Source organism: Haematobia irritans, chromosome 5 (genome assembly GCF_050003625.1).
Source record: "Haematobia irritans isolate KBUSLIRL chromosome 5, ASM5000362v1, whole genome shotgun sequence".
Taxonomy (NCBI): domain Eukaryota; kingdom Metazoa; phylum Arthropoda; class Insecta; order Diptera; family Muscidae; genus Haematobia; species Haematobia irritans.
The window spans coordinates 148739235-148751803 of NC_134401.1; the positions used below are offsets into that span (position 1 = coordinate 148739235).

General features: G+C 29.6%; 2 protein-coding genes across 6 annotated transcripts in view; one reads left to right on the top strand and one right to left on the bottom strand.

Moving 5' to 3' along the window:
* LOC142240115 (uncharacterized) overlaps window positions 1-12569 on the bottom strand; it is a 37631-nt gene that overhangs the window by 6628 nt on the left and 18434 nt on the right. Inside the window, exons 3-4 of the mRNA XM_075311828.1 lie at window positions 11274-11397; window positions 10809-10938 (exon numbers count right to left, since the gene is read on the bottom strand). Coding sequence (XP_075167943.1) covers window positions 10809-10938; window positions 11274-11397 — 254 coding nt within the window. The remainder of the gene's footprint in view (window positions 1-10808; window positions 10939-11273; window positions 11398-12569) is intronic.
* Window positions 4476-12569, top strand: part of metro (membrane palmitoylated protein 7-like protein metro) — a 75378-nt gene continuing 67284 nt past the window's right edge. For 2 of the 5 annotated variants that reach the window (XM_075309975.1, XM_075309979.1), the window contains exons 1-2: window positions 4476-4640; window positions 9156-9477. The gene's annotated coding sequence lies outside the window, so the exon portion shown is untranslated. Of the gene's footprint in view, window positions 4645-9155; window positions 9478-12569 lie in introns of all 5 variants that reach the window. The other 3 variants (XM_075309976.1, XM_075309978.1, XM_075309977.1) reach the window with 3 other exon arrangements.

The following is a 12569-nucleotide window of genomic DNA, read 5'->3' on the forward strand; positions in this document are numbered from 1 at the left end:
AAATTTCCTACAGATATGAGATTTTTACAAAATTTTATATAGAAATGGAATTGTGACAAAATTTTCTATATTATTAAGATTTTGAATAAAAAATTCCTATTGGAATGAAATTTTGAGAACATTTTCTATAGATATGAAATCTTTCTGTAGAAATAAAACTTTAACAAAATTTTCTACACAAATGATTTTTTTTTAATTCCTATAGAAATTTAATTTTAGCAAAATTTCTTAAGGAACTCAAATTTTGACAAAATTTCTTAAAGAACTAAAATTTTGACAAAATTTTTTATAGAAATGAAATTTTGAAAATTTTCAAAAATTTTCTGTAGAAATACAACTTTGAGAAAAATTTCTAAAGAAGTAATTTTTTTTGGAAATGAAATTTTGACAAGATATCCTATAGAAATGAAATTTTCACAAAATTTTTTGTACACTGAAATTTTGACAAAATATCCTATATAAATGAAATGGTGAAAAAATTTCCTATAGTAATTAAATTTTGACAAAATGTCCTATAGAAATGACATTTTGACAAAATTTCCTATAGAAATGATATTTTGACAGAATTTCCTACAGTAATGAAATTTTGACTAAATTTCCTATAAAAATAAACTTTTTACAAAATTTCCTATAGAATTAAGATTTTGAAAAAAACTTGTTATTGAAATGAAATTTTGACCAAATTTCCTATAGAAATAAAATTTTGACAAAATTTCCTATAGAATTAAGATTTTGAAAAAAAAAATTGGTATTGAAATGAAATTTTGACCAAATTTCCTATAGATATGAAATTTTGACCTATAGATATGAGATTTTGACAAAATTTTCTATAGAATTAAAATTTTGAATTAAAAATTCCTATTGGAATGAAATTTTGAGAAAATTTTCTATAGAAATCAAATTGTAAGAAAATTTCCTGTAGAATTGAAATTTTGACAAAATTTTCTATAGAAAATAAATTGTGACAAAATCTTCTATAGAAAATAAATTTTGACAAAATTTCCTATAGAAATAAAATTTTGATGAAATTTCATATAGAAATGAAATTTTGACAAAATTTCCTGTAGAAATGAAAGTTTGACAAAAATTCCTATAGAAATTAAATTTTGACAAAATTTCCTATAGAAATGAAATTTTAACAAAATTTCCTATAGAAATAAAATTTTGATGAAATTTCATATAGAAATGAAAGTTTGACAAAATTTCCCATAGAAATTAAATTTTGACAAAATTTCCTATAGAAATGAAATTTTAACAAAATTTTCTATAGAAATGAAATTTTGACAAAATTTTCTATAGAAATGAAATAAACTTTTTACAAAATTTCCTATAGAATTAAGATTTAAAAAAAAAACTTGTTATTGAAATGAAATTTTGACCAAATTTCCTATAGAAATAAAATTTTGACAAAATTTCCTATAGAATTAAGGTTTTGAAAAAAAATTGGTATTGAAATGAAATTTTGACCAAATTTCCTATAGATATAAAATTTTGACCTATAGATATGAGATTTTGACAAAATTTTCTATAGAATTAAAATTTTGAATAAAAAATTCCTATTGGAATGAACTTTTGAGAAAATTTTCTATAGAAATCAAATTGTAAGAAAATTTCCTGTAGAATTGAAATTTTGACAAAATTTTCTATAGAAAATAAATTTTGACAAAATCTTCTATAGAAAATAAATTTTGACAAAATTTCCTACAGAAAATGAATTTTGACGAAATTTCCGATAGAAATGAAATTTTGATAAAATCTCCTATAGAAATGAAATTTTGCCAAAGTTTCCTATAGAAATAAAATTTAGACAAAATTTCCTATATAAATGGAATTTTGACAAATTTCTATAGGAATGAAATTTTGACAAAATTTTCTGTAGAAATGAAATTGAAAAAAAAAATCGTATAGAAACAAAAGTTTGACAAAATTTCCTATAGAAAATAAATTTTGACAAAATTTTCTATAGAAAATAAATTTTGACAAAATCTTCTATAGAAAATAAATTTTGACAAAATTTCCTACAGAAAATGAATTTTGACGAAATTTCCGATAGAAATGAAATTTTGATAAAATCTCCTATAGAAATGAAATTTTGACAAAGTTTCCTATAGAAATAAAATTTTGACAAAATTTCCTATAGAAATGGAATTTTGACAAATTTCTATAGGGATGAAATTTTGACAAAATTTTCTATAGAAATTAAATTGAAAAAATCGTATAGAAACGAAATTTTGACAAAATTTCCTATAGAAATGAAATTGTGCCAAAATTTCCTATAGAGATGAAATTCTGACAAAATTTCCTATAGAAATTAAATTCTAACAAAATATACTATAAAAGTGTAATTTTAACAAAATTTTCTATAGGAATGAAATTCAGGCAAAATTTCCTATAGAAACTAAATTTTGAAAGAAATTCTTAATAAATGAAATATTGACAAAATTTCATATAAAGGGTGATTTGTTAAGAGCTTGATAACTTTTTTTAAAAAAAACGCATAAAATTTGCAAAATCTCATCGGTTCTTTATTTGAAACGTTAGATTGGTCCATGACATTTACTTTTTGAAGATAATTTCATTTAAATGTTGACCGCGGCTGCGTCTTAGGTGGTCCATTCGGAAAGTCCAATTTTGGGCAACTTTTTCGAGCATTTCGGCCGGAATAGCCCGAATTTCTTCGGAAATGTTGTCTTCCAAAGCTGGAATAGTTGCTGGCTTATTTCTGTAGACTTTAGACTTGACGTAGCCCCACAAAAAATAGTCTAAAGGCGTCAAATCGCATGATCTTGGTGGCCAACTTACCGGTCCATTTCTTGAGATGAATTGTTCTCCGAAGTTTTCCCTCAAAATGGCCATAGAATCGCGAGCTGTGTGGCATGTAGCGCCATCTTGTGTGGCATGTAGCGCCATCATTTTTGGCAACAAAAAGTTTGTTAGCATCGAACGATAGCGATCGCCATTCACCGTAACGTTGCGTCCAACAGCATCTTTGAAAAAATACGGTCCAATGATTCCACCAGCGTACAAACCACACCAAACAGTGCATTTTTCGGGATGCAAGGGCAGTTCTTGAACGGCTTCTGGTTGCTCTTCACTCCAAATGCGGCAATTTTGCTTATTTACGTAGCCATTCAACCAGAAATGAGCCTCATCGCTGAACAAAATTTGTCGATAAAAAAGCGGATTTTCTGCCAACTTTTCTAGGGCCCATTCACTGAAAATTCGACGTTGTGGCAGATCGTTCGGCTTCAGTTCTTGCACGAGCTGTATTTTATACGGTTTTACACCAAGATCTTTGCGTAAAATCTTCCATGTGGTCGAATAACACAAACCCAATTGCTGCGAACGGCGACGAATCGACATTTCACGGTCTTCAGCAACACTCTCAGAAACAGACGCAATATTCTCTTCTGTACGCACTGTACGCATTCGTGTGGTTGGTTTAATGTCCAATAAAGTAAACTGAGTGCGAAACTTGGTCACAATCGCATTAATTGTTTGCTCACTTGGTCGATTATGTAGACCATAAATCGGACTAAAGCGCGAAATACATTTCGAACCGAACACTGATTTTGGTAATAAAATTCAATGATTTGCAAGCGTTGCTCGTTAGTAAGTCTATTCATGATGAAATGTCAAAGCATACTGAGCATCTTTCTCTTTGACACCATGTCTGAAATCCCACGTGATCTGTCAAATACTAATGCATGAAAATCCTAACCTCAAAAGAATCACCCTTTATAATAAAATTTTGAATTTTGACAAAATTGCCTATAGATATCAAATTTTAACAAAATTCCTATAGATATGAATTTAGAAGATATAGGAATAAAAATTCGACAAAAGTTTATATAAAAAAGTTCTCATTATTTTGTTGTTTTTTAGTATTGTTTTCAGGACACTTTAAATTAACTGAAATATTGACACTTTGGATTAAATATGAAAAACCTTCAAATAACACTTATTTTCAGGATTTTGCATCCAAATAAGTCCAAATATTAGACTTATTTATTAGGCCAAAATAAAACATTTTAATATGCTTCCTTTAAATCGTCACCCTGTTTAACGGTTTTGAAAAATTAACATACATTGTGGTAATAAACACCCTGTTATCAGAACTAAACAATAGCCACTTGTATGTATGTACATTATAACGGCTGTCAAAATTTCTGCTGACATGCGCATTTTTTACCGTTAAATACTCACTGTCACTCACATTCCTTCTGTGCGTGTTTCTCAGAGAGCTTTATCCCAATGTGTGCAATGTGTGTTCGTCTTCGACCCCTTCTCTCCACCCACAACAATTTATAAACAACGTGCAATGCTGTCCCAAATTTATCCCTGTGTATATTTTTTGGCTGCCCAGCATTTTCACTCAAAACATAAATTGCCAACAATAAAAAAAAAAAAGTTATTTTTGAGAACAGTGAGTTTTCGCTTAGTGGTTCCTTTCATTGCCAGTTGTCAAACTCATTGAGACGAGAACGGACGTAGAATTTTAATACGAAAAGACCCCTAAACGTATATTTACCGCTATAGAAAAGAGAATTTTTAGATTTTTTTGTACACAAACGACGGTTTTTAATAAAGGTGGGGCGGCGGCAGCGGCAGCAGTATCCCCCCTTTATACATATAGAAATGTAGGTGTGCGTTTGAATATGTGTGTGTGTATATAAATGAAAATATTAAGAAAAACAAAATTAAATAAAATAAATATTTTACGAAAAAAAAACGATATGATAAAATCCCTAAAAGAAGAAGTTAAAGCAACATGGAAACTTCCAATCCAATTTTCGAGATGTAGTAATAAAGGGAAAAGAGGTTGACGGACATATATGATGGCCTTACTTTATGGGAGTTTTAGGTATAAAGATGTAGATCCAACCGTGAGATAAAAGCAAAATTTTTACCTCTTGTAAATATCAGAAATAAGAGGAAACTAAAAATAACACCATCACCAAGAAGATTTATGCTATGTGGTTCTTAAAGCCTTAATAAATGGGCGGTGAAAAAATATTCTAATGCCTGGCCGGGGTGGCTGGCAAGGCTAGATGGTCATCTAATTGACTTACTACACTGGTTGTCAAAATTTTTCATTTTTAGTAATTTTGGCAATTTTAATCGTTTTGATTTGCCCTTACTTTACTCTATACCCCTATAGCCATGATTTTGGTTATGAACATTTTTGTCTTTGGATCGTTTTTGTGTGATTTTCTAATTTTTAGGTTTTTGGGTCTGTCATAGAGAAAACTTCTGCAACATCAAGTGATGAAACAAGTGAAAATATTTATTATATCTTTGTCTGTCTGTCTGTATGTCTACGTCTGTCCTTTCGTGCTATGTATAATTTGGTTTTTATTTTCGAATTTTTAAAAATAACCGCATACGTTTAAATACTGAGAGGGCGATGGAAACGTAGACAAAACATACCACCATAGTGTTTGCCTCAGGCGGTACATATTCAATGGGAAAAACGGAAATGTCAAGAAACAACAAATATTTCCAATGAGGGATTGTGAATACAAATAAGGAGGAAGATGAGCTAAAGTGGGTCTAACCTCCTTTATGGATTTGAGCCTTAAAAAGAACCACAGTCAAAAAGATTCTAAGGGACATTTAATAAAATTGCAAATGGAATGAATCTTTTTTTTAACTCGTAATAATTAACCCTCTAATGGCCAAGCTCATCTTTAGACGTCGTTTTGTTAAAATCAGAAAACAACAAAAAATTGATAAAATAAACACAGATCTTAGTCCAAGAGACTTTCTTTTCTTGCTGTTTGTCGAATACCTTGAATATTTGATCAGATTGCGAGAAAATTGAGGCATTAGAGGGTTAATTCAGCGATTCTCAAACTTCTTTAATCCGCCTAAAAAATACGGGTTCTCGAGGCCTATGATTAAGGCATCTGTGCACAATGAATCACTTGAATTTTGTAAGCTCCAATTGATCGTATGAAGCCAAATCAAGAGAATAGGGTAGATTGGTTAACAATCCGTATCCCGTAGCTATGGTGGCGGTAGAAGCTAGCGTATTATTTTGGTGCAAAATCGCTTTTTTCGCCAAGTGAGGTCCAATTATCTTCTTATATTCAATGCAAACATTTGAGTATGGTATCAAAAAAATTCTCTATAGAAATAAAATTTTGACAAAATTTTCTATAGAAATAAAATTTTGACAAAATTTTCTATAGAAATAAAATTTTGAAAAAATTTGTTGCAGAAATAAAATTTTGAAAAAATTTGTTGCAGAAATAAAATTTTGACAAAATTTTATCTAGGAATAAAATTTTGACAACATTTTCTATAGAAATAAAATGTTGACAAATTTTTCTATAGAAATAAAATGTTGACAAAATTTTCTATAGAAATAAAATTTTGATAAAATTTTCTAAAGAAATAAAATGTTGATAAAATTTTCTACAGAAATAAAATTTTGACAAAATTTTCTATAGAAATAAAATTTTGACAAAATTTTCGATAGAAATAAAATTTTGACAATTTTTATAGAAATAAAATTTTGACAAAATTTTCTATAGAAATAAAATTTTGACAAAATTTTCTATAGAAATAAAATGTTGATAAAATTTTCTATAGAAATAGGTTAGGTTAGGTATTGTATTGTGACAGCCTGATATTTCAGGCTCACTTAAATTATTCAGTCCAGTTGATACTACAGTGGTGAACTTCTCTCTTATCACTGAGTGCTGCCCGATTCTATGTTAAGCTCAATGACAAAGGACCTCCTTTTTATAGCCGAGTCCGAACGGCGTTCCACATTGCAGTGAAACCACTTAGAGAAGCTTTGAAACCCTCAGAAATGTCACCAGCATTACTGAGGTGAGATAATCCACCGCTAAAAAACTTTTGGTGTTTGGTCGAAACTGGGTTTGAACCCACGACTCTCTTTATGCCTGGCGGGCATGCTAACCATTGCACTATGGTAGCTCCCTTCTATAGAAATAACATTTTCTCAAATGTTTCTATAGAAATAAAATTTTGACAAAATTTTCTATAGAAATAAAATTTTGACAAAATTTTCTATAGAAATAAAATTTTGTATAGAAATTAAATTTTGACAAAATTTTCTATAGAAATTAAATTTTGACAAAATTTTCTATAGAAATAACATTTTGATAACATTTTCTAAAGAAATAAAATTTTGATAAAATTTTCTATAGAAATAAAATTTTGATAAAATTTTCTATAGAAATAAAATTTTGATCAAATTTTCTATAGAAATCAAATTTTGACAAGATTTTCTATAGAAATAAAATGTTGACAAAATTTTCTAAAGAAAAAAAAATTGACAACATTTTCTAATGAACAAAATTTGACAAAATTTTCTATAAAAATAAAATTTTGATAAAATTTTCTAAAGAAGTAAAATTTTGACAAAATTTTCTATAGAAATAAAATTGTGATAAAACTTTCTATAGAAATAAAATTTTGACAAAATTTTCTATAGAATTAAAATATTAACACAATTTTTCTATAGAAATAAAATTTTCTTTAGATATAACATTTTGTCAAAATTTTCTATAGAAATAACATTTTGTCAAATTTTTCTACAGAAATAAAATTTTGACAACATTTTTTATAGAAATAAAATTTTGACAAAATTTTCTATAGATATAATGTTTTGATAAAATTTTCTATAGAAATAAAATTTTGACAAAAGTTTTTGTAGAAAGAAAATTTGGCAACATTTTGTATAGAAATAAAATTTTGACAAAAGTTTCTATAGAAATAAAATTTTGACAAAATTTTCTATAGAAATAAAATTTTGACAAAATTTTCTATAGAAATAAAATTTTGACAAAATTTTCTATAGAAATAAAGTTTTGACAAAATTTTCTATAGAAATAAAATTTTGACAAAATTTTCTATAGAAATAAATTTTTGACAAAATTTTCTATAGAAATAAAATTTTGACAAAATTTTCTGTAGAAATAAAATTTTGACAAGATTTTCTACAGAAATAAAATGTTGACAAAATTTTCTAAAGAAAAAAATTGACAAAATTTTCGAATGAACAAAATTTTACAAAATTTTCTATAAAAATAAAATTTTGACAAAATTTTCTATAGAAATAAAAGTTTGACAAAATTTTCTATAGAAATAAAATTTTGACAAAATTTTCTATAGAAATAAAATTTTGATAAAATTTTCTCTGGGAATAAAAGTCAATTGTGGGCAAGTTCCCCTTTTTGTAGAAGTAGTAATTTTCCCTTGTTCCCTAAAAATATTTAAAATTTCAATACAATTATAATTGAAGGGATATTTGTTCTGCCAAGTAAATTGCCGCTATTAGAAATGATCATAAAATGATAAATAAAATTCTTAAATGAACTAATTCTTTCACTACTTATGAATCCTTGCGAAGAAACATTGTTTTAATAATAATCACAAAATTTGCTTAAAAACTACAAAATAAGATTTTTTGCTTATTACTTTTTTGGTAAAACTTTCTTTAAATTTTGTTAGATTATTTTTGGCTCGAATGTCAACCGTGGGAAAACTACATAGAGAAGCTTTGAAATATTCAGAAATATTACTGAGAGGGTATAATCCGCTGTTGAAAAACTTCTTGAAATTGGGATTGAACCCATGTTCCTTTTCATGCAAGGCGGGTATGCTATGAAGTAGGAAATGAATGATCACGATTTTTTTTTATAAAATTAAATTTTTCCTTAAAAAAATAAAAAATCAATTAAGGCAATCCCTAATCCATATAGACCATTACCAAAACGTTCGGATATTTGTATATATATTTGCATATATATTTATTATGAACAAATTATTCTTAATGCCTGCCGCTTGCTTGCTTACGGTGTACTCGTTAAATCGTCGCCAACAATAATGTATAAAACAAAACAACAACAACAACAACAATAATAATCAAATTATTATAACGAAAAATACGCAACACCGTCAATAACAATAACAACAACAAACTCATCCACAAACGATGGCTAAATCTAAATAAACTAAAAGAAAATAAAAATATATCGAAAAATACAAAAACAAAAGTTAACAACAAACCAAAAAAAAGCGATTACATGCCAACAATGCCAAATGAAATTTCATAATTCGTTATATATTATTTTCTCTTCCCTCGATTTAATACTCCCTCTATATTCTGTATCATTTAGTGTAGTGAAAGTTAAAAGAACAAAATAAAAACAAAAACAACAACAAATACGGCAGAAAGAAAAAATTGAAGAAAATTAATCCCAACACATTTTCACAAAGTTTGGGCAAAAGTAATAACAACAACAGAGCAACGGAAACACAAGTATAAAATATCCATTGAGTGTCTTGAAATAGGTGTATGTGATTGTGTATACAATACACACGCACACACACACAACAATACAATTGTGCTCATCCCCAAGGATTCCGGCAAATAACGCTTATTACAGGATTTCTGGTCTTGAAAAATAAAACCAGAAGAAATACAATAAAAGCCTAAAGGTAAGTAAATGATGAAGTGATTGAAGAAACGGCGTGCCCATGAGAAGATGATATTCTTCGATTTTGCAGATTCTTACGAATCACATCCTTCGTTTGACGTCTATTGTCTCCTTGAAATATTTGGCGTTAACTAGTGGCATTTTATTTGTGTTCCTGGAACTCACAGACATTTGTTTACTCTTTACATCCCTCTTTGGCTAAACAAAAAGAAAACAAATCTAACCGTAGTTTATACTCTTTTCCTACTCTCATAAATACCTCGACAATCCTCTCTCACTCACTCATTGTGTAAGAGTAACTAAGCTCCAGGGATACTCCCGCTATACGCAAGAAATGCATTTTTGAGATATAATGACAAACGAACAAACCCCCACACACGAGTGAGTGTGACTCTCCGACCTATGCAACTTTACGCATCTTTATGTCCTTGCTTCGTTATTGTTTTGGTTTGGCTTCATTACAACTACTGTCTGTCAGACAACCTCCCCCATTTGTACACACCAAATTGTAGTGTCAGTTTTTTTAACAGGGTGTCTACTAATCGTGCCACATTTGTAATTTTCTTGGTAATTATTTGTGTTAATGCTGAAATTAAGTCTTGAAATCAACCCCTCTTGAATATGGCTAGACGGAAGTGGTTCATTGATGGTTCATATAGAAAAGAATGGATATGTTTTGGTTTTGCACATTTAGTAAAAAGGGTTGATAAGTTTTATATTCTTTTTTAGACATACGAACGTTTTCCTTTTTAAAACAGACATATTTATATGATTTGAATAAAGTGGTCCAAGCTTTACGTTTTAAATCAGGATATATGATTCTACAAAAATGTCAGTGAGCCAGTTTTTTTGGTATTCTTATCTATATTGGCACATTTAACAGTTTTCTACAATAGTTCATTTCAAAGTAGACTTGTTTGTAATCTGCATATTGTTTGCCAAAAAACATACCCTGGCTTTGGAAAAAAAAAAATAGAATCGAAGAGTAATATAAGAGATTTTCATAACATTAGGTATTTCAAGATGGTCCGATAAGTGGCTATTAATTTCTCAACATTAATATTTTTCGGGCTCGATACACTTGGTCTAGCGATGTTTCAATTGTTTAACTTGGTTGAAATGATTTCGCGAGACCTGCAATATAGATCTCTGGGGCGGTATTGGGAGTAATTTGACTGATATTTTAAGTTAAGAATCAAAAAGAAGCCGCAGGGCTTCTGGATCGTTGTCCAATTTAATTATTGTGGTCATTTCTTCGCAATCTAAGGCAATGTTTCTTTTAATTCAGCGGCATATCTGCCTAATAATTCGGCATCACTGAAATCCTCTTACCTTTCTGTAGGTAGTCGATTTGAATCCTGACAACCATCGTATCTTTTCCACTGTTTCTTGGTCCCCAATTTTCGCTGACCTTTAGAAATTCCTAACGTATCAGCTATCTCGACAAACTTCAACTGGTGGTCTGCCAATACGAGATGGTAGTTTAGGTTTGGATAGGTATAGTGACAGCCCGTTATTTCAATCTCCATTAGACTGTTCAGTCCATTGCGATAATACACTGGAAAAAAAGTGAACCCACCAGGAAGAAAAATTTTGGTTAATTTTTGAAAATGTAGATTATTTTTGAACATTTTTACTAAACAGTATTACAAGCGCTGACATCACGCATATATCACAAAAATAAGTAAATATTTGTTGACAAATTCGAGAAATTTTATTAGAAAAAATTAATTAAAGAAAATTTTGTAGTTTGAAGGAAAAAAGTTAAAAATGGCAAGAATGTCTTTATTGTCATACTTTTCAAATTTAAAGCAATAATTTGTGTATAATTCTTTCCCGTTGTTTTTAGTTCATTTAACCAACGTAAGCAAGAAATTATTAGAATATAGGGAACTTTCTCCAAAAGTAATAATTTCATGAACTAAAATAAAATTATAGTTTTAGTGAAATGGAGGGTTCACTTTTTTTTGAGTGTACAGTGGTGAACTTCTCTCCTATCGCTGAGTGCTGTCTCATGCCATATTTAGGTGAGGTTAAGTATAGCCTGATATTTCAGGTTCAATTAGAATTTTCAGATCATCTTGATACCACAGTGGTGTACATCTCTCTTATCACTGAGTGTTATCCGATTCCATGTTTAGCTCAATGACAAGGGACCTCCTTTTTATAGCCGAGTCCGAACGACGATTCACATTGCAGTGAAACCACTTAGAGATACTTTGAAACACTCGGAAATGTCTCCAGCATTACTGAGAGGGCATAGTCCACGGCTGAAAAACTTTTTGGTGTTCGGTCGAAACTGGAAATGAACCATTGCATTACTGTGGCTCTCAATGGTAGATTATTTCAATTTCAACCTCCGTTTTCGGTGCAACTCGTTCACAATGGATTTTTTTTTGAATCGCCGAATAGATGTTGAGAGCAATTCCTCGTTTAAATGCGGTCAAAACGATCCTCAATTTCATTGTTCGTTTGTAGAACTAAATTGGTTTTCACATCCTCGACCATAGGATATACTAACTTTGTCATTCCGTTTGTGATCTATCGAGATATTGGTTTCATACCTTATAAGGTATATGCATGCATTCTTGAACGCGGTGAAATTCTGAAAGGAGATATAGCGATATCAATTTGTCAGTTCAAAACACGCTAACTTTGAATGAAACGAACTACCGGTTGGATGGTATTGCATATGGGCCATATCGTACCATTTTTAGCTGGAGTCTCCATACACCCGACTCCCAGATTTTACTTTTGGAGCTTCCAGGAAGAGCGTATTTCATCCGATTCTGGATCTGGGTCGAATTTGGTGTGTTATGCTCGTATATGCCTTCTCATAAAACCCTCGTAAAAATTGGTCCATCTGGTTTTATAATTGTATATAGCCGCCATAAAACCGATCCCAAGATTTCATTTCGTGAGCCTCCTGGAGGGGCAAATTTTGATTCGATTGCTTTATGGTATGTGGTGTCAGTCTATGATCTCTAATAATCATCCATGCCATATAGCTCCATAATTATGTATAGCCGCTATATAAATTATAGAGAACTTCTACGAAAGACTGTCATCCACAATCGAATTACTTGCGTTGTG